This window comes from Balaenoptera acutorostrata, chromosome 12 (genome assembly GCF_949987535.1).
Source record: "Balaenoptera acutorostrata chromosome 12, mBalAcu1.1, whole genome shotgun sequence".
NCBI lineage: Eukaryota > Metazoa > Chordata > Mammalia > Artiodactyla > Balaenopteridae > Balaenoptera > Balaenoptera acutorostrata.
The window spans coordinates 62,489,818-62,513,085 of record NC_080075.1 but is presented as its reverse complement, the minus strand read 5'-3'; the positions used below and the strand labels follow the sequence as shown (position 1 = coordinate 62,513,085).

The following is a 23,268-nucleotide window of genomic DNA, read 5'->3' as shown; positions in this document are numbered from 1 at the left end:
TAAAATTAAAAGCAAATACCTACATTGGAACTTTATTTTGCTTATCAGTGATGAATATTTAGATTATATAATACAGATAGGTACAATGATAAGATAGCTGTTCTAAAGTCAAATAATAGTCATTTGCCTACAATCTGTGCTGTTCCCAGGCTAAGTATATTTTGTGACTTAGACACTGCATGTAGCTGCCAACATTCTCATATGCGCATGCATGCTCTTGCTTTTTTTTAAAAGTTGAGCATTAAAATATGTTTAGAACTCCAGAGTTGGAAATGAGAAATGGTTAAATGTGGAAGCCACCCATATAATAATGTTCTTTCAAAAGAGAAAAAAGATTTTACAAAAAGCATGAAAAATATGTAAGTTTAAGCAAATCATTTATGATCAAAAGATAGCACAAGTGAAGGCCTCACTTCTAAGATGCTGCAAAGCAAGTACCAATACTGCCAGACCCAAGAAGAGTTTTAGCAGGAAAGGTTACATTTGGTTTAATCTATAAAGCCAAAGCGAAAATTATGAGTCTTAAACCAAATATACTAACTTGGGCCATGGGGCAGTGTAACTTGGATAAAGACGGTATCGCTGCCTGTGAAAGGAAACAAGAAAAAGTATATATTTTTTCTTTCATTGATATATTCAAACTCATCTGTAAAAATTTATTTATGATAGAAATGTTATTTTTGTCATTCTAGTTTTAAAGAATGGTAGAACAGTTTAGCAAAAGCTCATTACTACTTACTTTTGAGAAAGATAAAGAATTAAACTGCATTAATATCATTGGGAATTTTCAAGATTCCTTTTAGATTCACTACTTGATGTCATAATAATTAAATGAAAAGCATTCATGAGAAAACTATATACAATATCCTGTATATTGGAGGAAGACTTTCAAAAAATGTATAAACCCAATGTGAGCAAAGAATTCAGTTGGACCTACAGAAATATGTCATTTACTAAGGATTATTTTGAAAAACCAAACTTGTGAAAATAAGTAGGAAATAATAAATTTATGTTATAAAAATTGAAACATAAAAGGAAATTTCTTACTACTATAATTATTATATACTTTTGGAAATGTTCTTGGGGCGTATGTTCATCACAAAATAACTACAGCTTTGGATATTACAAACAAGCTTGAAAGTGATATAGCTTTTTTCCTTCTATATTTTTAAACACTTAAAAAAAATCATTAAACAGTTTTGGTGCTTAGACACATTTTATATAGGAAACTCTGATAATTTTTGAATGTCTAATTTCAACAACACTAGCCCCAAGAGCATTAAAGTAGAAAAACTGAGACAAAGGCTAGAAGATCTATACTGCTTCTAAATCAATATAGGTGTTTAGGTTACACTGCCTCATATTACCAACATACTGAACAGATAATATCCAAGAGACTAAAGCAATACTTATAGCACTAGACTGAGCTGATTTTTAAAAATTCAGGTTTCTCTCATTTTTGCACAATAGGCAATCACTCACATAATTAGGGCTGTTGTTTTTCTAGCTTCTTTGCTCAGAATGAGGATAATTTTATGTCCCAGGTTCAGTGGGCGGAATTATTAATTTGATCGCTTATACAGATACAGTGTTCTTATTTCCCAGACAGCTCCAATTTCAAATAATCTATCCTATTACCTCCTTTCCATATGTACTGATATTTATTTGGAGGCTATGGTTACTAAGGGTAGCAATCCAGCTAATTCTAATAAGTTAGTTCTCAAAAGATTAAAATTCATTTTTACACTTTGATATTAAATAATGCTGCTACTGTGTCAAAGATTCTGTTTACTAAAAATTAGATTCTCTTCACTAACATAATAGGGGTTAAAGGGAGTATCTGCTCTAGTGTTTACTACTTATGTATTTTCCACTTTTCTTGGAAAGGAAATAAATATGCCTTCTGGAGATAAGCCTCAAGAACGTGGTCGTATACTTAGTACAATACAGGAATAAAATCAAAAGACAAAGCTCATGACAGTTACCAACTGCAGGCTTTTAGAAAGAATGATTACACCTATGCATACACACTTGTGCACGCAGATGTAGACTTGGCTTTGATCATATTTATATATAGCACAGGCTTAGATTCCTGTGTAAACTTGGGGCACTTTTCTGATTTGTCACTTCAAACTAATTGCTTGGTCTTACTGCCTGGAAAATGCTATTTAAAAACTCTCAGAATTAAACATTATACATATATCAAGAAATATATACTAGGAATTCTTGTCAGCTAGGTACTGAACAAATTTATTGATAATGACTTAGGAGTGAAACCCAATTAATCAAAAAGTAGTATCAATTTGTTAAATACAAAACCCAAACAACAGATCAGTGGTTCTCCATTGGGGCTGCACATTAGACCCTGCTAGGGAGCTTTTAAAAAATACTGATGCCCACGTGCCAATGCCAGTCTAACTCAAGCGTGGGCTGGACATATAGGTATTTTTTAAAGCTCCCCAGGGGATTGTAATGTCCAACCAGGGTTGAAACCACTGTTGAAAATAATCTCCAATTTATAATTGAGTCATTCTTGGAATAGGAATAAGCATTTTCCTATAGAAAAAAATTATATAAATCATAAATAACTTCTTAAACTCACAATAGCCTGTTAAATGCAAGTGTATGAAATCAGAAACTAATCACTTATAATAATCTTCTCTGAAGAAAAGCTTTGCATTCCAGCTTCAAATGCTTGGAATACATTTTTTCTTGCTAAAGCTTTCCCTACTAAGGGATGGGGCTAAAGCTCATCTGCAGCACACAGACCAGGCCAGACCTGTGGCTTCCATTTATGACCAGGCAACCTTCAAACAGGAAGGTACCAAGAGCACTTCATCCTCCTCCCTCCATGCTATAGCCACAGGTGCAAAGCTGGGTGGTCTCTCCCCTTTTCCCGGCCACTGTCATCATCACCTCAGAGGTGGACCTGGCCAGGGTAAGGTGTGGAGCAGGGTTCTGAATGTGAGGATGTATGTAGCAGCAGTAGGTAGGTGGCCAGTTTCCTTCCCTCTCTGTATTCACCACAAAGCTTTCCATGACCATTCGTGCCCACTCGGTGGTCATCTTTGTGTAAACTTCTACAGCATTAATGTCTTTGCCACTCATTTAGCATTTTGCTAATAAATTAGCACTTATACATCTTCTCTGGTGAAGCCTGCAATCTTACTGAGAGATGAAAAAAATCATAGTACAAACAGAATCAAGCACTTAACAATGGTTAAGCATTTAACTATGATTTTCTTTGTACTATGATTATTTTTTTAACATCTCAGTAAGATTGCAAGCCCTAACAGAAAAGGTGTGTCACTGCTTAGCAAGAAATGAGATATGCAACAGATACTGGCTGAAAAAATTAATCTTTGTTTTTTTTTTTTTTTTAAAGGTTTTATTTATTTATTTATTTATTTATTTATGGCTGTGTTGGGTCTTCGTTTCTGTGCGAGGGCTTTCTCTAGTTGTGGCAAGCGGGGCCACTCTTCATCGCGGTGCGCGGGCCTCTCATTATCGCGGCCTCTCTTGTTGCGGAGCACAGGCTCCAGACGCGCAGGCTCAGTAATTGTGGCTCACGGGCCTAGTTGCTCCGCGGCATGTGGGATCTTCCCAGACCAGGGCTCGAACCCGTGTCCCCTGCATTGGCAGGCAGATTCTCAACCACTGCGCCACCAGGGAAGCCCTAATCTTTGTTTTTAAAGTAAGTTATTTTTGGAAAAAAAACTATAAGAAGCAAAAAAAGAACTACTATAACTGATCAAAAATTCTAGTCAAACTCTGCCTTTTGAAAAACGTAAGCAATGGAACTTTTTGCCTCTTTGTATGGAGTGGAATATGTTCAGATGACTTAAGAATGTAGGTACAGCAGCTCTTTCCTGCCAGGCCCTGAGGGAAGCAAGGAAGTAGGTATTCACGCTAGTGGCAACACAGTGAGTACCAGGTTGGACGTGCCGGTGACCCCCCACCCCCCCCGCCCCATAACACTAGCAGATCTGTTAAGCAGAGTGGGGGGCAAAAGCAGATGAGGACCTTTAAAATACATAGACCACTAATGAACCTTAAGTAGGGACTAACTGAGCATACAGATGGTTTTATATTATACTGGCTTACTTAATTTCAAAATCAGTTATTTTCAATTTTTACTAAGAACAAAGGGAGTAGTAATAGGGGTTTTCTTTTTCACAAAGGAAGAGAAATTGAAAAAATCTTCAGGGCTAAGATTACAAAGCCTAAGGTTTCTCCACTTGTCTAGCTATTTTTAGTTAATATTCTTCCACTGTCACATATGACAAAGCACTGATCCAGAGCACTGCATTCCAAAATGATTCCCTTTTCCCTGTTTGACTAATAATTTAAAGATTTAGCACTAGTAGGGAATGTAGTAGGCTTATCTCCGGTTTCTCTACATCTTCCATTTTTAGCTACTTAAACTAAGAGAAATAGAATTCGCAATTGATGACCTTCATGTGATTTCAATAATTCACTCATGGGAATCTTTATAATATAGATCACAGCCAACTGCTCTTGGAAAAACACCCTTCAAAAAGTTAAATGGGTCACAATAAACAAGGATTTTAAGTCAGGTATACTGTGAAAAGTGCTGGTTTTATTTTATTACTTAATTTAGGAGGCTGACAAGTTGGGGAAAATAAATGGGAATTTTTTTAACCTGGTGTTTATTTGAACTTATAAAAAATATCTGATAGCCTACTACGTGCATAACATGACTTCATAATCCTCAGTAGCCAAACAAGGCCAAGGTGTGGTAATTCTTAAAACAAATACACTTTAGGTGGTAAAAAGATAAGACAAACTGCTGGGTAACTACAAATATATATACAACACGGGAATAAATAAACAGAATTCTGGACCAAATCTCAAAATAATATACCTCCAAAGAATAATTTTTTTTAAGTTAGATTCTCTGAGTTGGAAGAAATCTTAAAAATCTAGTTTAATCCCCAGAAGGCACAGAAAAAGTACTTTATGGAAAATCAGAAAGCTCACTAGCAGACTGGGATGACAAACTAGGATTCCTAACTCCTACGTCAGTGCTTCTCAACCTCCTCCCGAATAATAATGTCATGCTGCCTCTCACTATTGGATTCTATAACATCAAATATTAGGGCAGAACTTGAACTGTACACTGAGCTAGGACAGCCAATGGGAAGAGCACGTGGAAATGGTTGTGAGAGGGTTAAAGCCGACTGGATTCAAACTCTGATTTGATAATGAACAAATGAAAAAAGGTTGTGGGTTCTTAGTAGAGCTTTAAAGCTCCACATGAAATTGATTAAAAAATTAATGGAAGCATGGTGCTCTAGATATAAAAGGTAGCCTCTTCAAAGGGCTAGGGCTGGGCTGTACAGTTTGGCACCCATTAGCCACATGTGGTTGTTAAGCATTTGAATGTGGCTAGTCCAAATTGAGATGTGCTGTAAGTGTAAAACGCATACTGCATTTTGAAGATTTAGAACCAAAAAAGAGATTGTAAAATGTCTCAGTAAATTTTTATACTGATTTCATATTGAAATGACAACATTCTGCATATGCTGGGTTAAATAAAATATATTACTAAAACTAATTTCACCTAATTTTTTTTGCTTTTTTAAAATGTGGCTAAAGATCATTTAAAGTTACACATGTGGTTCACATTATATTTCTATTGGACAGCACTGACTTAGAACTAGGAAAGGGATAAGCAACAGTATGCAGTCTGTGAGATTTGTGTGGCTGGGCTTGAAAGCATAGGAGTGTATTAGCAGGCGCTAGATACCACCTGCTGGATGGTGTAGACTGAAAAAGGGTTAAGTAGGAGTTTGAATTCGATACATTGCAAAATTAGAAACTACAGAGTTTGGTTGGAAAGAAACCAGGTACTGAGCAGTATTCAAATATAATTTTGGAGGCAGCATTTAAAGTATCAGATTGACATTCCATGCAGATTTTAGGAGTTATCTTTGTTTCCTCTGGAAGTTAGAGATGCATTTTAAATTCACCCATTGCAAACAAATGCTCAAATGAGACTTCAATTACCAATTTCATCACCAGGCCTATCTGTAAAGTATAATACATTTAAAGAAGGCTGTTCTAACAGATAAGCTGCTGGAGTTTAGACTTTATTTTATATTTCTATAATAACAGCTTTTGAAATGGTATTTGATTTATCTACAAATTTACAAAAAATATATATATACAGATTCCTTTTTACCTCTAGCACGCATAATACTAACAATTACTTAAAGCACTTAAAACTTGAGCACCTACTTGAGTGAAAAGGGCTTGAATGATCAGAGTCAAATACGCTGCAAACATCTGTGGTACTAGAAGCACCAGAAGCAGGAGGAGGTGTTAACGGTGTTCTTGGAGAATTTGGTGCAGATGCTGTACTTTCCGTTTCACTTTCAGGGATCCTACTATAACTAATTTTCCTTGGCTCTTGCTGCAGAGGTGTGGGATGTCTCATAGTACCTGGTCTTGGGTTTGATGGACGAACACCAGGAGATTTTAGGGGATAGCTATATTTTTTTGGCTGTAGACATATCAAAAGAAACACAACACTTACAACACCATAATGGAAAAGAAGGTTCTTCTATAAGTGCTTGGTAAAATTCGATTAGTATCTAGGAAAACCACAAAGCACTAATAAAGACGTTACGTAATGATTCAAATCAAAGTGTCCAGGTTGAAGAGTTGACACCCCATTTCCACAAAGCCTTGGCTGTCTAAATTATTAGGGAATTAATTTCTTTAAATAACTGAGTCTTAGTCCTATAAATACCAGAGTATTTGTTATTTTAATATTTTTGATGGAAATCTTTCTAAGATATGGTGTATATTTCTCTGGCTTTTTAGACTATGCTGAACTAATTCAACCTTGGTAGAAAAGCCAGGATCATTGTTATGAACTATGATAGCCTACTATGCTGTAATACAGTGATGCCATCAGGATCATTTGAGCTATTTACAAATGCATTAAACTGAGTTTTCATCTGTTTATGTTAGTTTTATGGCATTTTTTTTCTTACAGAGTGATCATTTCTCAATGATATCAGTGTGTCTCACTGGAGCGGACTATATAGCTATTTCCAATTTGCTGTTTTTAATCCATCTTTTAAAAAACTGTTTTAGGCCTTGAGAAATTTTCTTGTGAGGTAGTTTCATAAGCTTTGGTACACAGACATTATGAGATTTATCTTCGTTACTTAGAAGCCATTTATGTTTACTTCTTGATTCTTGACTTTCTTATGAATAAGAGAGATTATATTCAGAACAGTGAGATGATGATACTGTACATAAATTTGGCCAGGCACTTACTAGTAATAAGAAAGAATGGAAACTTTATTTCACCCCCAGAAAAGTATCTTTAGCCAAGCCTGTTATTTTTATGGCTAATGATTCATGGTTAAAAGTTCTCATAAGTCATTATTTTTTTTAAAAAGTCATAAGTACATATATTTATTATAAGTGAATTAGTATAAATTATCAAATTTCCTGCCCTTAATATAAATACTGAATAACATTTTTTGTTAAGTTGGCCATATTTGCCCAACTTCTTCATCTATCATATTAGGATTTATTCACATTAATATTAGTGCCCATTTACCTGGAACTAAGTGGAATAATCCTGTGCATATTTATTAAGCACCTATTCACTGTTTTTATCCATTATGTGTGCACGTCATCTCTAAATGCCTTTATAGAAAACTATAAACCACCAGATATAGATGACAACTGTAAAAAATATATAAATGTAAAAGAAATATAAATGTATGAATGCTTACAAATCTTGGGAGAGGCTTAGGGTTTCGTGGTTCTATTTCTAGGGATTTGTTGAAAAGATAATCTGTAAATTCTTTTTCCATACTATTTCCCATTGGATTCAAGTTTTCAAAGAACCTCTAAAATAGATGCAAAGAAAAACAATTATTAATATTAAATAATTTAAATTCAGTTTAAAGTTCATGAAAATAATTTAAGAAAACATTTAACGTAAGAAAATTGGAATGATTTAAGTTTTATTTTCCTTTTTCTCCGAAATAAACCTGCCTCTTATCAGGTGGTTATAAACTTAATCAGAAATATGTGTCCTCAAATAATTCAACTTACTTTGATATCTGATTCTACTCGTAAACAATAAGGCTGATTTTGGTACTGCTGGATCTCGCCTGTTATTTCTGCTACTTTCCTCCTTTTGCTAAAGTTTATAAGCTCTTTTCCATGCCTTTTTAGGACCTCAGGGTTGCCTTCTTCTGTTTTCAAGATATTAGTTAGATAAATTCCTAGAAGAGATAATAAATTATTTCAAGGATAAAAATGGAAAAGGCTAGTTTTTTTCTTTCTCAGTAATTATAGGTATATTACACTGTACCATCTCAACCATCATAACGAAAGAATTAAGGCACAAATTTCCATTCTATGAAAAACAACAAACTAAGTAAATATCAAGAGAAAGATTTTTATAAGTATCAAATTCTTCTGTGACTTAAGTTCTATAAATACCCAGGAAAAAGGGAGACCAAGTTTAACAAAATTAATAGATTTTCAGGAGCAATAACCAATTTTCCACCCCCCACACCCATATGTTATTTAACGTAAGTCATGGTTTTGTTAAAGGAACTTTAAGAATAACCCATCACTATTAACACATATTTTTGGCAAAACAGGAAATCGTCAAATTTAGGGGATCATATTTTCTGCTTACTCAGCTCTTGAGGCCCCCAAGAGGTTGTTAGGCTTTGTAATTCAGAGGTGGTACTGTTTGGATAGGCTGACTCATGAAAATGTGGGCGGATGTGCAAGCCTATCAAACACAGGACTGCATATGATTTATGTATATTCTGGTCTTCAGTACTTCTAGAATTATGTCAACCTGGTAAGGGAGCTCCTGTTTCCCCATCACTGCAGTTTGTGCACTGGATGAGGAGGAGAATGAACAAAATAGCAGGCATTTTAGTTCCTTTCGGTTCTAGCATAAAGGTTCTGGAGCCAGCGCTGCTGCTTTCTACTCTTGTGATCTTGTGCAAGTTGCTTAGCCTTGGTTTGCTCATCTCTAAAATGAGGACAGCAGGGTTGCTGTGAGAAATAAATGAGTAAATTTATGTACAGGCTTAGAATAGGGCCTGACAAAAGTAGATGCTTAATTAGAGATGGTTGGGACTGTTGATGCTGCTGTTGCTGTTCTTGCCCTGTCCTATTTCTGCCTTTTCCTCTAAAGTACTGACTATGATGCTTTGGGGGAAAAAAAAAGTGTGAATATCTGAGTTCATTCGCTCAGTACACATTTGCTGAGTCTCTGCTGTACGCCAAGCACTGCATTAGGTACTGCAGGTACAAAGATGAACAAGACACACAGTTCCTGACTTCAAGGAGTTCAGAGTTTTGAATGTGGGCTACTACAGTACCATTTGGTAAGTGCTATATTAATTAGTACTAATGCATAAGATGCTATGAGAGCACAAACAAGATGTGCCTAACTCTGCCTTGAGCTGTTGGGAGTAGCAGAAGCATCACAGATTAAAATATGCTTAAAGTAAGTCTCAAAAAATGAATAGAAGTCTAATAAGCAGAATAAGATAGAGGGGCATTCTAAGCAGAGCAGCCACGTGTTTGAAGGCACTGGTTTTTGTGAAGCTTGGAGGCATACTCAGAAATGGCTAGACTTTAGGGGTTTGGTCTGTGGGGTGGAGGAAGAGTGGCAGGAAATGAGGATAGGCTGCAAGGAATCAGTAGTTCTAATCCCTTCCCCATCACTGCAGGTTAGCCACTGGATGAGAAGAGGGATGAACAAAGCAACAGGCACTTTAGTTCTAATCATAGATTAGTGGTTCTAAATGGTTTTGTGGTAGAGGCAAACTTTTTTTTTTTTTTGGCTGCACCGCACTGCTTGTGGGATTTCAGTTCCCCGACCAGGGATCGAACCCAGGCCCTCAGCGGTGAGAGCGCAGAGTCCCAACCACTGGACCGCCAGGGAATTCCCGAGGCAAACTTTTAAATACGAGAATATGTGACTACGTTCTTGGCAAGATTAAATAACTCAAAATCAATAGTGAACAGTTAGCAATAATGAAACATGATAGACATCAATGCCTGTTTGGGTCTAGAAAGCATCCAGTTATTCAGTGTTAGTTACTTGGCTATTTCTCAGCACCTAGGCTACTCTTGATTATATATTCATCATACAAATTGACCATGTGTTCTAGTAAGCAGAGGCTCTTTTATTTTCCACATCTGCCTGTCACTGGCTCTTTTACTTGAAGTTGGTTATATTCTCCTCTACACTAAGTTGCACGATCCCCTTAGCTCAATGTTCAGTCTGACAAACGTCCGTGACAGTACACATATTTAATGGGAGCCAAAATTAACTTTCCATATTGGCCACAAATTGATGGCCCAACTGTGAAGAGTTTGTGGGTAGTAGCACCCGTACAGGGTCACAAAGAGCCGTTTGAAAAGAGCTTAGCTTTTATCCAGTAGGTAATTAGGAGACGATTAGCATCTTTACATTCTAGAATGATTACTCTGGTTGTACTGTGAAGCTAGATGGGTTAGAAGGAGTTAAGACTAGAAGCAGGAAGCTCAGTTAACAGAGGAAAAGTCATCTTGGTGAGATGATGAGGGCTACCTTAGGGCCCACAGGGATAGAGTGCAATGCATGAATATCTAAGAGGTAAATGCCACAAGAACTGATTAAGTGGTTTGGGCAGAGGGTAGGCACAGTGGGAAGGAAGACTCTCACCTTTGTGCTTGAGGGACTGACTGGGTGGTGGTGTAATGACTGACCCAGGGAACATGGGGATAATAAATTGTGGGATATTGTAGGTGTTAAAAGTATACTTGAAAGAAGCTGTGAAAATGCTTACAAGTAGCATTTTGGGAGAGTTCAGGATAAAATTTGGAATTATTTTATGACAAATTAACGGCTAGTTAAAAGGAGAACAAATAATTAAAGAGGTGGTGTTCAAACTTTGTTGATCATCAACTACATCAGTAAAAAAATGTTTAAGCATGCACTCTCTCTCTCTCTCTCTGTGTATATGTATAATAAAAAATGTAGTGCAAATATGTACATAGACGTGAATATTATAAACTGTTAAAGCTTAATTTTTTTTAAAAAGATCATTTTACATACTCTGCTCTAGGGACAGCTGTTCTAGGGAGAGGGAAAGCAGAGCATTATGACAAATGATGAAGAGGGGTGAGGTTTCACCTCTTTGCTGACACCCTTCCCAAGCTTTTCAGGAAGAAGTGGCTGCTCAGGGCTCACAGAGCACTCTGTCCACACTCTGATTTACAAGTTTCTGCAGTACAGTGTTATATTTACTACACAGCACTGTAATTTATTTTTCTGCTCTTTCAAGGGAGCTTATTGAGTATAAGACTATGTTTTCCTTGTCTCTCTATTCTCAACACCTAGCCCTGGGCCTGGCACATCTAGGCATTCAACAGATATTTCTGAATGAATAAAAGCAGCACATTATTTCAGAATAGAAAAGAAAGCATTTGCAGCCTAGACCAGGATACAAGAGACATACAGTCAATTCTAAAATGGCGGGAAAGCAAGAGTGGAGATGAAACAAACTGACAAGAAACAGAAGGAGGACACAAGATTAGAGCAGTGTGAAAGGAAAGAGCAAAGCTGATGTTACAGGCTTGGAGTTTTGTGCAGAGAGGTGAGACTCGACTGAGGTAGAAATCTACATCCTTTTACCTGAGAGGAAATGTTAGTTTGCCTATACATATTCATTCTACCTATGAGTAGAACCTTGTAGTGTATGGAGAAAAATTGGGAAATAGACCAGTAGCCTGGCATAGCCTTGGAAGGAGAAATTGCCTGACTTTTATTATTCTGTAAATAGTGCAGTGCCAGCAAAAAATCTGAGTAAGAGTTCTGCTAAGATGATAGAGAAAGTAAAAGTGTCAGATACTACCCATGAGCCTCCTCTAGAGGGGGAAAAAATCCAGTATCCAGAATTAAGGATAAGAATCTAGAAGAAGTTTCTGTAATTGACCATACAGATGAAATGGAACTAAGCAGCAGCAATAATATCTACCTATTGGGTCAGAACCATGAAAGGCTACCTGGCTAACCTTTAGCTTGGAAATAGCAAAAATCTCCTAGAGCAGCAGAACTGACCAGGGACTTAATAATCAGGAAGATAAGGAGAAATGGGTAGGAAGGCTGGCAGGCAGGCTGTCTGTACCTATCAAACCACCTACACGTTTGCAATCACTCACTAAATCATATGGCTCACTTTAAAACACAATGGAATACTACTCTAAATACAGGTCTGAAATTTCCTTTTTTCACTTAACAACATGTTAACGAAAATCAATTACGTTAGTTCATAAAGATCTGAAAGAGAATACAGTTCAGTTTGTATGAATAAATGCCCACCAATCAGGTGATATAATGGAGTAGCAGGGGCCAAACATGAGTCCAGTGAACAGGCCCTGTGGTTTCATTTCATCTCTGTGTAACAGGGGCCATAGGATATCATGAGTAGCATGACTATAAGTTCAGTGAGTGTATTGAGTGACTATGATATTTTGCTTTTTTCTCAGCACCTGACATAGCCCCTGATATTTAGTGGTACTCAAGAAATATTTGTTGACAGGTTGAATGAAATGAACATCAGACTGGGGTCCTTCCCAGGCTCCCTTCTATGAACTGGCACCATAGTTACCACACTTAAAAGTAAATGCATAGACTTCAATGTTTTATCAGAAAGAGAAAATAAATGAACTCAACAGTTTTATCAAGAATTTAGGGGGAAAAATCCTCAGAAAACGGAATAAATTAACAATGATAAAAAGTAATACATGACATAAAAACTATAAAATCAGAGAGAATAACTGTTTCAACTTTTATTGTTTGGAAGAAAAATGCAGTAAAACAAACAAGTAAAAATAGAAACAGAAAAACATATTGCAAATAAGAGCAATTTTAAAAGTAGCATTTTTATAGACAATGCTAGTACTTTTAAAATACTGAAATGAGACAACTGTGTGGCAAACAAAACTGAAATAGAAAAAAAATTAAGGAAGAAATGAAAATGTTATTATAGAATTACATACTACAAAAGAGTCTAGGCCCAGATGATTTTTCTGTTGGAATATTTCAAAGTTTAAAGGCTAGATCATTTCATGATATTCTGGAATAGAATAAGATGGAAAGCTGCTTAACTCATGTTACAAAGTAAATATAACCATAATAAAAGCTGATAAATATAGAACAAGAAGAAAAACCACAAACCAATCTCATTTATAAAGATGGATGCAAAAATCCTGAATAAAATGATAATGAATAGAATTCATTTGTATATTTAAAAGATTAATCCACCATGAATAAAAAAGGCTTAATGTTGGTTAACAGAAAGGTTCAGTATTAGCAAACCTATAATTTTAATTTTCTAAATAAGAAAAATCATTTTGCTCTCACTAAGACAGCAAACTATAAAGGTAAATGTATACTGCCAACAAAAACACCGAAGATAACTATGAAAAGAAATTGTCTTAACATAATAAACAGCATCGAATCAAGCAAATAGCAAAATTATACCCATCCCTGCTGAAACAGAGATGAAAACAGAACTTCTTGTTTTTATTACTGTTTAACCTTTGTTTGGGAAGTTGTGACTAATGCTGTAAGGCCTAACACAGAAATAAAATCAAAAGAAGAGACACTATTGTTATCGGTAGACATGATTAAATATCTAGAAAATCCCAGGAAATTAATAATTCTTGGAATTAAGGGAAATTGACTATTAAAAAATGAATACCATTCATGATCAAAAATACATAGGAAAAAGCTAATTATCATAAATGTTCTTTCCAAATTAACTGATAGATCATTCCAACTGTATTTTGGGGAATCACTCCCCCTCCCCAGTTCATTTGGAAAAATAAAGAGACAAAATTGACAAAGAAAATAATGAAGAAACATTGACAAACCAATCTTATTATATATGAAAATATTATAAATATTAAGCAGGATTTCTTTCTTTCTTTCTTTCTTTTTTTGTGGCCGAGCTATGTGGCTTGTGAGATCTTAGCTCCCCGACCAGGGATCGAACCCCGGCCCACGGCAGTGAGAGCACCAAGTCCTAACCACTAGACAGCCAGGCAAGTCCCTAAAGCAGGATTTCTTACCCTTGGCACTACTGACCTCTTAAACTGGATATTTCTTTGTTGTGAGGGCTGTCCTGTGCACTGCAGGCTGTTAGCAACATTCCTGTCCCCTACTGACTAGAGGCCTCTAGCACCCCCCAACTCGAACAACAAAAAATGCCTCTAGACATTGCTGAATGTTCCTTGGGGGACAAAAATCGCCCTGGTTGAGAATCACTGATTATAAAGTGCCAATCATTAAGACTGGGGCACTAGCATAAGAAGTTAATGGGATGAACCTAGAGATTATCATACTAAGTGAAGTTAGAGAAAGACAAATATATGATATCACTCACATGTGGAATCTAATTTTAAAAAAAGATACAAATGAACTTATTTACAAAACAGAAACAGACTTACAGAAATCGAAAACAAACTTATGGTTACCAAAAGGGAAATGTTGGGGGGAGGGATAAATCAGGAGCTTGAGATGAACACACACACACTACTATATATGACAGATAACCAACAAGGACCTACTGTATAGCACAGGGAACTCTACTCAATATTCTGTGATAATCTATATGAGAAAAGAATCTAAAAAAGAATGAATATATATATAGGTATAACTGAATCACTTTGCTGTACACCTGAAACTAATATAACATTGTAAATCAACTGTACTCCAATAAAATAAAAATAAAATAAAATAAAAAGAAGTTAATGGGAAACAATATTTTTTAAAGAAGGAGGTACCATATGTAAACGGGGATGAAGAAGACTTATTCAATAAACCTGGGTCAACAAATAAACAATTTGGTGGAGAAACAAATTTGAATATTTCATATGATATCTAAAAGAGACTTCAATTTGATTGAAGAGTTAAATATAATTTTAAAAGTCAAATCATAAAGCTAGGAGAAAATATGACTGAATGTTAAGTTACTAGACTGGAAGAACTTTCTATGGTTAGAAACAATAGAAATCATAATGGGAAAAATGGACAGATTACAGAATTTTAAAAATACTGTATTTCAAAGAATAACAACTAAAAGGCAGACTGGTAAAATATCTAGCTCAAGAAATATCCAGCTAGATATAAATTATCTAGTTAGATTGGCTAGCTAGCTCAAGAAAATATGCTGAAATACATAAAAAAGGTATAAACATAAAGCTATTCATTATAACATTATTTAGGAAAGCAAAAAAGCTGGAAACAACATATGCGTCAGGTCATAGGGTAACAGTTAAATAAACTGTCATACCAACTTTAAAGAACATCATGTAGCCATTAGAAATGGTAATTATGAAGACTAATAAAACACAACAATATATCTGGGATATGGTAAGTGAAAAAAGTAAACAATGTGTACCTGTCACACAATTACAACTATATATAATATGTATATGTACAAAACTGGTTGGTTATAAAGCCTGAACAAAAATGTCAATTGAAGAAATATCAGGACATAACAATGTTACATGAAGTATAACTTAAAGCTATATAGAAAATATATAAATAGAGATGAGGAAAAGGCTAGAAGAAAATATACCACATACTAAAAAGACTAAACACCAGATGTGCAATTGAGGTCATAATTTTTTAAGTTTTTAAAGGAAGAATCATCAGAGCATATATACCAGCAGAGAAAAGAAACCAGTGTGAAAGAGATATTGAAGATATAAAATAACAGGAAATAAGCTGGGACGAAGTGAGAGGTGGCATGGACTTATATATATACTACCAAATACTACCCAGATAGCTAGTGGGAAGCAGCCACATAGCACAGGGAGATCAGCTTGGTGCTCTGTGACCACCTAGAGGGGTGGGATAGGGAGGGTGGGAGGGAGACGCAAGAGGGAGGAGACATGGGGATATATGTATATGTATAGCTGATTCACTTTGTTATAAAGCAGAAACTAACACACCACTGTAAAGCAATTATACTCCAATAAAGATGTTAAATAAATAAATAAATAAATAAAATACAGGAAATAAATGATGGAATAAGATAGAGGAACCTACAGAAAGGGAGAAGATTCAGATGGTAGGTTTCAGTCTTAAAAGAAAGAAAAGGCACTACCTTACTCTGGTGCAGAAGGGAAGGAAAAAAGAATAGGTAAAATTTTGATGTGTAGAAGGTGTGGGCCCAAAGGCACATGCACTGTGATTTTTAGCCATGTGGGACTGTTTATAAGCAGCATGATTATCAAGTATGGGTAAATACGGCCATGCCTCTTCTGTAGAGTGTTTGGTTTACTAAAAGTCAATAAAAAAGATTTCTATGAATATTAAAACAGAAGTAAGCATTATACAATATTGAATGGCTGCACAACATGGAAATAAAAAGTGGAATGTACATATTGGGCTTCATCTTAAAAAAGTCCTCATAGAGAAAAATTCTAAGGGGATTCAGGTTCTAAATATTTGTTAAATAAGTATTTTCTGCTGGTATATTAGACATGTGTTTACTCAGTCATTTAATGAAATAACTGTCTTGTTTTATCCAGAAACACGATAAAAATTTAAGGAGAAATGCTCACCAAAGAAAGGCACACATGGTGGATTAATAGACCTGAGTTTTGCCAAATATTTCTTATAGTGATCTTCACTTAGTTCATGAGCTTCTTCTAAAATTTTCTTTTGGCGACTTGGTATTTGCTACAATAAAAAAAAAATAATGTTTAGGGAATATAAGTTTACAAAAGGAATCACAGGTTTTGCCAAAAAATGCCAGGCTTAGGGTAAAGCCCAAACACAACAGTATCAGTTTGATTCTAAGAATGATAATACTGCTTCAAAGAGTCTATCTTCATAGACCTTAGTACAAACTTAAAGAACAAGTGTGTGTGTGTGAGAGAAATCTATTTCATCTTGCCATTCCTCAAACAAGTATGTGAGCATTTAGTTGTACATTATATTACAAATTAGGTGCTGAAATCTTTTTATTCTTCTAACTTAGGCTAGGACCTGTGAATGCATTTTAATGAGACTGCCTAATTTACAAAGAACAACCAATTCAATACAAAATTTAGGTAATTCCATCATTTCAGCTGTTACTGAAAAGATAGATGAGGAATGTAAAAATTAAAGGTCATAACTGTTAACATCCTGATTCCTAGAACAGGGAATGGAAAAAACACCTTTAGATAAGCAAACCTACCTCAAACGTGTGGTCTAGTCTGTATACAGGTGATGAGTTCATAGCACTGACAACCTCAAGGACACCATTGAAGTTGTTCAGCTCTTGAAAGACTTGCAGAATCTCAATTATTCGACTCACCACAGCTACTCTTTCTTCTAAGTTTTCAGTTTCTACAATACATCTGGGAATCAAAGACAAAAAGTGAATTAAAAAATTTGGAGTTTTCCCAACGAAGATATGATTTAAAGAATTTAGCAAACAAAATGGAATGGAGGGCAGCTATAGTGTAACAGTAGAGAATACGTATTCAGAATGGCAGGTAAATAGTAGGTGAATGGAAGAGAAGGCAATGCCTTCAGTCAGGCATGCTGCTTGTCACTGTTTTCCAGACTGATACAGTCAACCGGTCAGTCATTCTTCCTATTATATTTGGTGCATTCTCTCTCAGTATTGGAGTTCTATGATCAGTCTATCATCTTGTTGAATGTATGCTGGTCTTTAGGATGTGGGTGTGTTCTAGGGAAACTTATTCACAAATTTAAGAATTCTCTGCCTCTTTTTATTCTTCATCTAATTGTAAGATTTTAGTGATTAATGCCTAATTTCTTTCTTTGACATACAGAAATAATTACTACATTTCTCAGAACAGCTCTTTAGATAAGCACTATAATGTTAAAAAGTGAATGAAAGTATTTTACCACCGTTCAGAATAAAAAATTTTTAATTACTTAGAAAGAATAAAAAAGTCAATGAAAACAAAAGCTCTTTACATTTAAATACCAAGAATCCTTGGAAAGTACATATATATCCAAGTAAATAGCTAAAAGGAAGCTATGCTCAAAAAAGAATTCCTCAGTGAGCATTTATTCTCTATTTCTAATATTTGAGAAAAATTTTTATTTACTAATCACTTATCAGTAAAGAAAATATTTTAAACTTGGTTTTCAATAATGTGATAGTAAACAACTCAATCTAAGAAAAAATAAAATACACATATGTTAAAAATAAATATAAATCAATATTAAACATTAACAAAAATGTAAAGTTGTGGATTACACTATTCTCTGGTGAGGCTGATCTAACACTGAAAAAAAAAAAACACTGCAAAACTATCAAAATAAATTTGCCTTATTATCAAATTAAACATAACATGTTTATGCATTAAAGCATTAGATGTCTACAAATCATATACCAGCTAACAAGTTATCTAGACATTTTAAAAGGTATGATACAAGTATAATATGTTTACATCTTTTTTTAACTCAGTTGATATTAACTAGGTCTACACAATGAGACCACCCGTGGAGCTTTTATAAAAACCAGGTACGTCTGGGATGATTTATCTGGAAGTGACTTCAATTCTAATGCACATCTATGGCTAAAAACCACTGTGGCAAATGAACAAGAACCTCTTCCACTGAAAAGGCAGAAACTGGAACCCTTGTACAGTGTTAATGGTGAGAATGCAAAATGATGTAGCCACTATGGAAAACAGTATGGAGGTTCCTCAAAAAAAAATTAAAAATAGAACTATCATATGATCAGCAATCCCACTTCTTGGTATTTATCCAAAAGTACTGTAATCTCAAAGAGATATTAGCACTCCCATGTTCATTGCAGCACTATTCACAATAGCCAAATGTGGAAACAACCTAAATGTCCATCTGCAAATGAAAGGATAAAGAAAATGAGAAATATATGTACCATGGAATATTATTCAGTCAAAAAGAAGGAAATCTTGCAATATGTGACAAGATGGATGAACACTGAGGACATTATGCTAAGTGAAATAAGCCAGTCATAGAAGGACAAATACTGCATGATTCTACATATCTGAGGTATCTAAAATAGACTTATAGAAGCAAAGAACAAAGTGATGGTTGCCAGGGGCTGGGGAGGGGGAAATGGGGAGTTGCTAATCAACATGTATAAATTTTCATGTTGATTAGCACTTATTTACACAAGATAAATAAATTCTAGAGATCTGCTGCACATTATGCCTATAGATAATAATACTGTATTTGTACACTGAAAAAAATCTTACCACAATTAAAAAAAGCAAAAAGAGAAAGGAAAAAGATCAGGAAATGGCCGCCTTCTCAGTAATCTATTAAAAAATAGGACAGAAATGAAAATGGTCTGTATGTCTTATGAGTTATGTTTCCTCTTTATAAACATAACTTTTAATTATTATGATGGAAAAGCACTTCTGCAACTGAAGTGTAGTTATTTGACTTGATAAAGAAGAAATCAGGAAGCAACAGTTAGCGGGCAAATTCCAAAGTTTTACTTTTTAGAGGCTAAGAAGTAATAACATAAATAGAAGGAAGTCCTAACTTTCAGATGACTTATTTCTCGTTAGGAATTGCTTTCTGGTCTTTATCCACACTCTAGCTCACATTCCAGTCATTGCTTTATGCCACTGGTCTTGTGTTCTGATAATGCCAATATGATCTGTGGAAACTTCATATCACCTTTATAAAATATGGGTCAAGATCATAAAAATTATGGCCAATACATAAAACTCTAATATCTGGCTCCAATTATAAAACTGTATTGAGATTCTGGACTTTTGACATGACAGTGTAAGAAGTTCTGCTTACTTACTCCTCAGGGAAACTGGTGAAAATTATATATATAATTATATATATAAAGTTCTAGCAGTCTCTGGAAATGGCCCTAATAGCAAATGGCAAATAAAGAAACATCTATTGGGACTTCTCTGGTGGTGCAGTGGTTAAGAATCCGCCTGCCAATGCAGGGGACACGGGTTCGATCCCTGGTCCGGGAAGATCCCACATGCTGCAGAGCAACTAAGCCCGTGCACCCACAGCTACTGAGCCTGTGCTCTAGAGCCCGTGAGCCACAACTACTGAGCCCACGTGCCACAACTAATGAAGCTTGTGTGCCTAGAGCCCATGTTCCGCAACAAGAGAAGCCACCACAATGAAGAGTAGCCCCTACTTGCTTCAACTAGAGAAAGTCTGCGTGCAGCAACAAAGACCCAATGCAGCCAAAAATAAATACATAAATAAATAAATAAATTTTTTAAAAGAGAGAGAAACATCTATTCAGGAAAATTTACAACAATTCAGTAAGAGGCAAGAGTTTGTGGTATCTGAACCAAGACTTCCTCTACCCTCATTCCTCAGAGAACCTTGCGGGGTTGGGTAGGGTGGGGGGCAGTTAGCCCAGACAGCCAAGAACACAGGGCCCCCTACCCCTCTAACCTCTAAAATGTCAGGCTTCACTGGGGGAGAACACAGGCAACAGTAAACTGCCTGCAAGACAGACCTGATATGTCAGATTTAACAAAAAAAGATTTCAAAGTAGCCATTCTGAATTTGTTCACAGAACTAAAGGAAAGTATGATTTAAAAAGTAAAGGGGGGTATGATTACAATGTGCACCAATAGGGAGTATCCTAAAAGACACAGGAATTATAAAAGAAACCAAGGAAACTCTGGATTTGAAAAGTACAATAGTTAAAATAAAAATTTTACTAGAGGGACTCAATAGTCAATTTGAACTGGCAGATGAAAAAAATAGTTAAACTTGAAGATAGAGGTATTGTTTAAAAAATGAAGGCAAAATAAAGACCTTCCCATATAAACAAAAACTAAGAGAATTTGTTGCTAGCAGACCCACCATACAAGAAATAGTAATGCAAGTTCTTCAGGCTGAAAGCAAGTGACCCCAGATGGTAATATGAATCCACACAAAGAGCACTGGTAAAGGTAATTATATGATTATAAAAAACACAATAAATGCCTATTTTTTTCCTTATTGCTTTTCTTAACTGATTTAAAAGGCAACTGTATAAAATAATGTGTATGTAATGTATTGTTGGGCCTATAACATAGAGAAATGTAATGTATGTGAAATACATTGCCAATAACTACACAAAGAGTGGGTGAGAGCAAAGCTGTAACAGGCTAAGAAAATAATGGCAAATGGTAGTAAAGCAATAATTGTAACAATGTATTGTTAGATCTACATCGTTAATTATATGTCACATATATTACAATACCACAAAAGGGAGGGAGTGAATAGAGCCAGAGAGGAGTAACATTTCTACATATCACTAGAATTCTGGTATAAATCTGAAGCTAATTCTGTTATGAAGTATGTGGCAAACCTAAAAACAATCATTAATAAAATAACTTAAAATGCTGCATTAGAAAATTATTCACTCAGTGCAAAAAAAAGGAGGAACAGAGGAACACCAACAACAAAAAAAGACATGAGACAAATAGAATTGCAGTGAAATTTATAACGTAACTGCTATGAAATGTAAGAAGATCAGTAATACTTACTTCTCAAACCACAGAGTGAGATTAGTGGTATGCCGGATCATTTTCAGAAGATTAGGAGAATTAATTTCTTTGTCTTCCTTTGTCCACACACTTCCAACTAATTCTGATGGCTGTACAGCTCTAAAATCATCAAGACATAATTCTATGTGATACTTTTCCCTCTAGTATACTGTTTTATTAAGTAAATGAGATAAAAGGTTTACGAAAACAAGAACAAAAACATTATAATTTTGCATCTTTTTCTATAGATTTAAAAAAAATTTGTATGCATGTACTGTGTACTTTTTTTTTTATTGCTTTATACTAGCATTTTGCTTTGGGCAAGGTTGGGATTTCTTCATAGTATCTTTCCCAGCACTTATAAATATTATCTAACAAATTAGGGTGAGAAAGTAGATTGGGATAATTCTTTTAAATAAATGATAATGTGATAATAATCAGTCCAATGAGGGTATAGTAATCGCTGCATTCATAAATCTTTTTTTTTTTTCCCCTCCTAAAGGAGGGGGAAAAATCCCTCCTGGGAAGGGTACTGGGAAAGAAATAAAATACATTCTAACACTGATTTTGGGACAGTGATGATTTTTGGTGGGAGATCTATAAATTTAGTTCCTTTTTTCATTTAGTTTTTACAAAATTAAATAGTTTGAAATCTAAATAGTCCAAATTTAAAACTATAAACAGACATTTTTTTGAGATAGTAGTTATATCAATGTAGGAAAACTATAAAAGGCTAAATGGCAATGACTAAATGTTCTCAATGACAATGGCAGTAGCTAACTCATTGAGCCCTTACTCTGTGCTGGGCAATGTGCTACGTGCTGTAAATATATGGACTATTTTTTTTTTTTTTTATGGACTATTTTAAACCTTGCACAGCAGCTCCAGGAGTAGGTACCATCATTAGCCCCATTTTACTCTTGAGCTAACTAAGCAGCAGAGGGATAAAAGTTACACAAGAAGGTTAAAGTTGCCCAAGGATACCAAGCCAACAATTGGTAAAGCCAGGATCTGAACTTAGCTTTACCAACTAGGGGTGACTGCAGAAAGAGAGAAGCTGTAAATCCAGATAGAGCAAAGAGGATGAGAGTGAAAGAGGAGCCTTCCATACATCAGGCCTTATTGCAAGACACTTCATGTACTATCTCATTTATGTCTTATAACAATCCTACATGGCAGAAATTAGCATTTCATTTTAAAAGTTAACTCATTTGAAAGGATTTTGCAGCTTGAACATCAAATTACATACCGATATAGATCTGATTCAAGTAAAGTGAGTTGTCGAGCAATTTCTATTGGGTGTAAGGTGAGCAGGTCAAAAGTCTCTATGTGCCCAGGTCTGCTTATATGCCACTCAACTGTGGGAGGTGAACTCTGAAATGTAATATTATGACCTGGTCCATTGTCTCTTGCAATTTTTTTCCTTTGGATTATTTTAGTGATGGATTCAACCCACTTTTTCATTGCTTTACCTGAAATAACATTACATTAAAAATAACATTTAAACATTTTACTCAATATTTTATTTTTAAAAAATAGTTTAAAATCATATAAGTGATACCTGAATATATCTTTACTATAAAAAGTTCAAATGATCAAAATTAAAAAATGAAGTTCCCTTTTACCGTTTCCCTATTCCCTATCCCAATCTCAGCTTTCTTCAAGTGGATAACCACTGTTAATAGTTTGGTATATATTCTTTCA

At 35.1% G+C, this 23,268-nt stretch overlaps 1 protein-coding gene across 2 annotated transcripts in view; it reads right to left on the bottom strand.

Moving 5' to 3' along the window:
- The window catches only part of SOS1 (SOS Ras/Rac guanine nucleotide exchange factor 1), a 152,671-nt gene that overhangs the window by 4,071 nt on the left and 125,332 nt on the right, over positions 1-23,268 (bottom strand). The window contains exons 14-21 of one of the 2 annotated variants that reach the window (XM_057557788.1): positions 22,814-23,036; positions 21,565-21,684; positions 17,268-17,430; positions 16,648-16,765; positions 8,104-8,276; positions 7,779-7,895; positions 6,262-6,526; positions 542-586 (exon numbers count right to left, since the gene is read on the bottom strand). In XM_057557788.1, coding sequence (XP_057413771.1) covers positions 542-586; positions 6,262-6,526; positions 7,779-7,895; positions 8,104-8,276; positions 16,648-16,765; positions 17,268-17,430; positions 21,565-21,684; positions 22,814-23,036 — 1,224 coding nt within the window. The remainder of the gene's footprint in view (positions 1-541; positions 587-6,261; positions 6,527-7,778; positions 7,896-8,103; positions 8,277-16,647; positions 16,766-17,267; positions 17,431-21,564; positions 21,685-22,813; positions 23,037-23,268) is intronic. The other variant, XM_057557789.1, reaches the window with a different exon arrangement.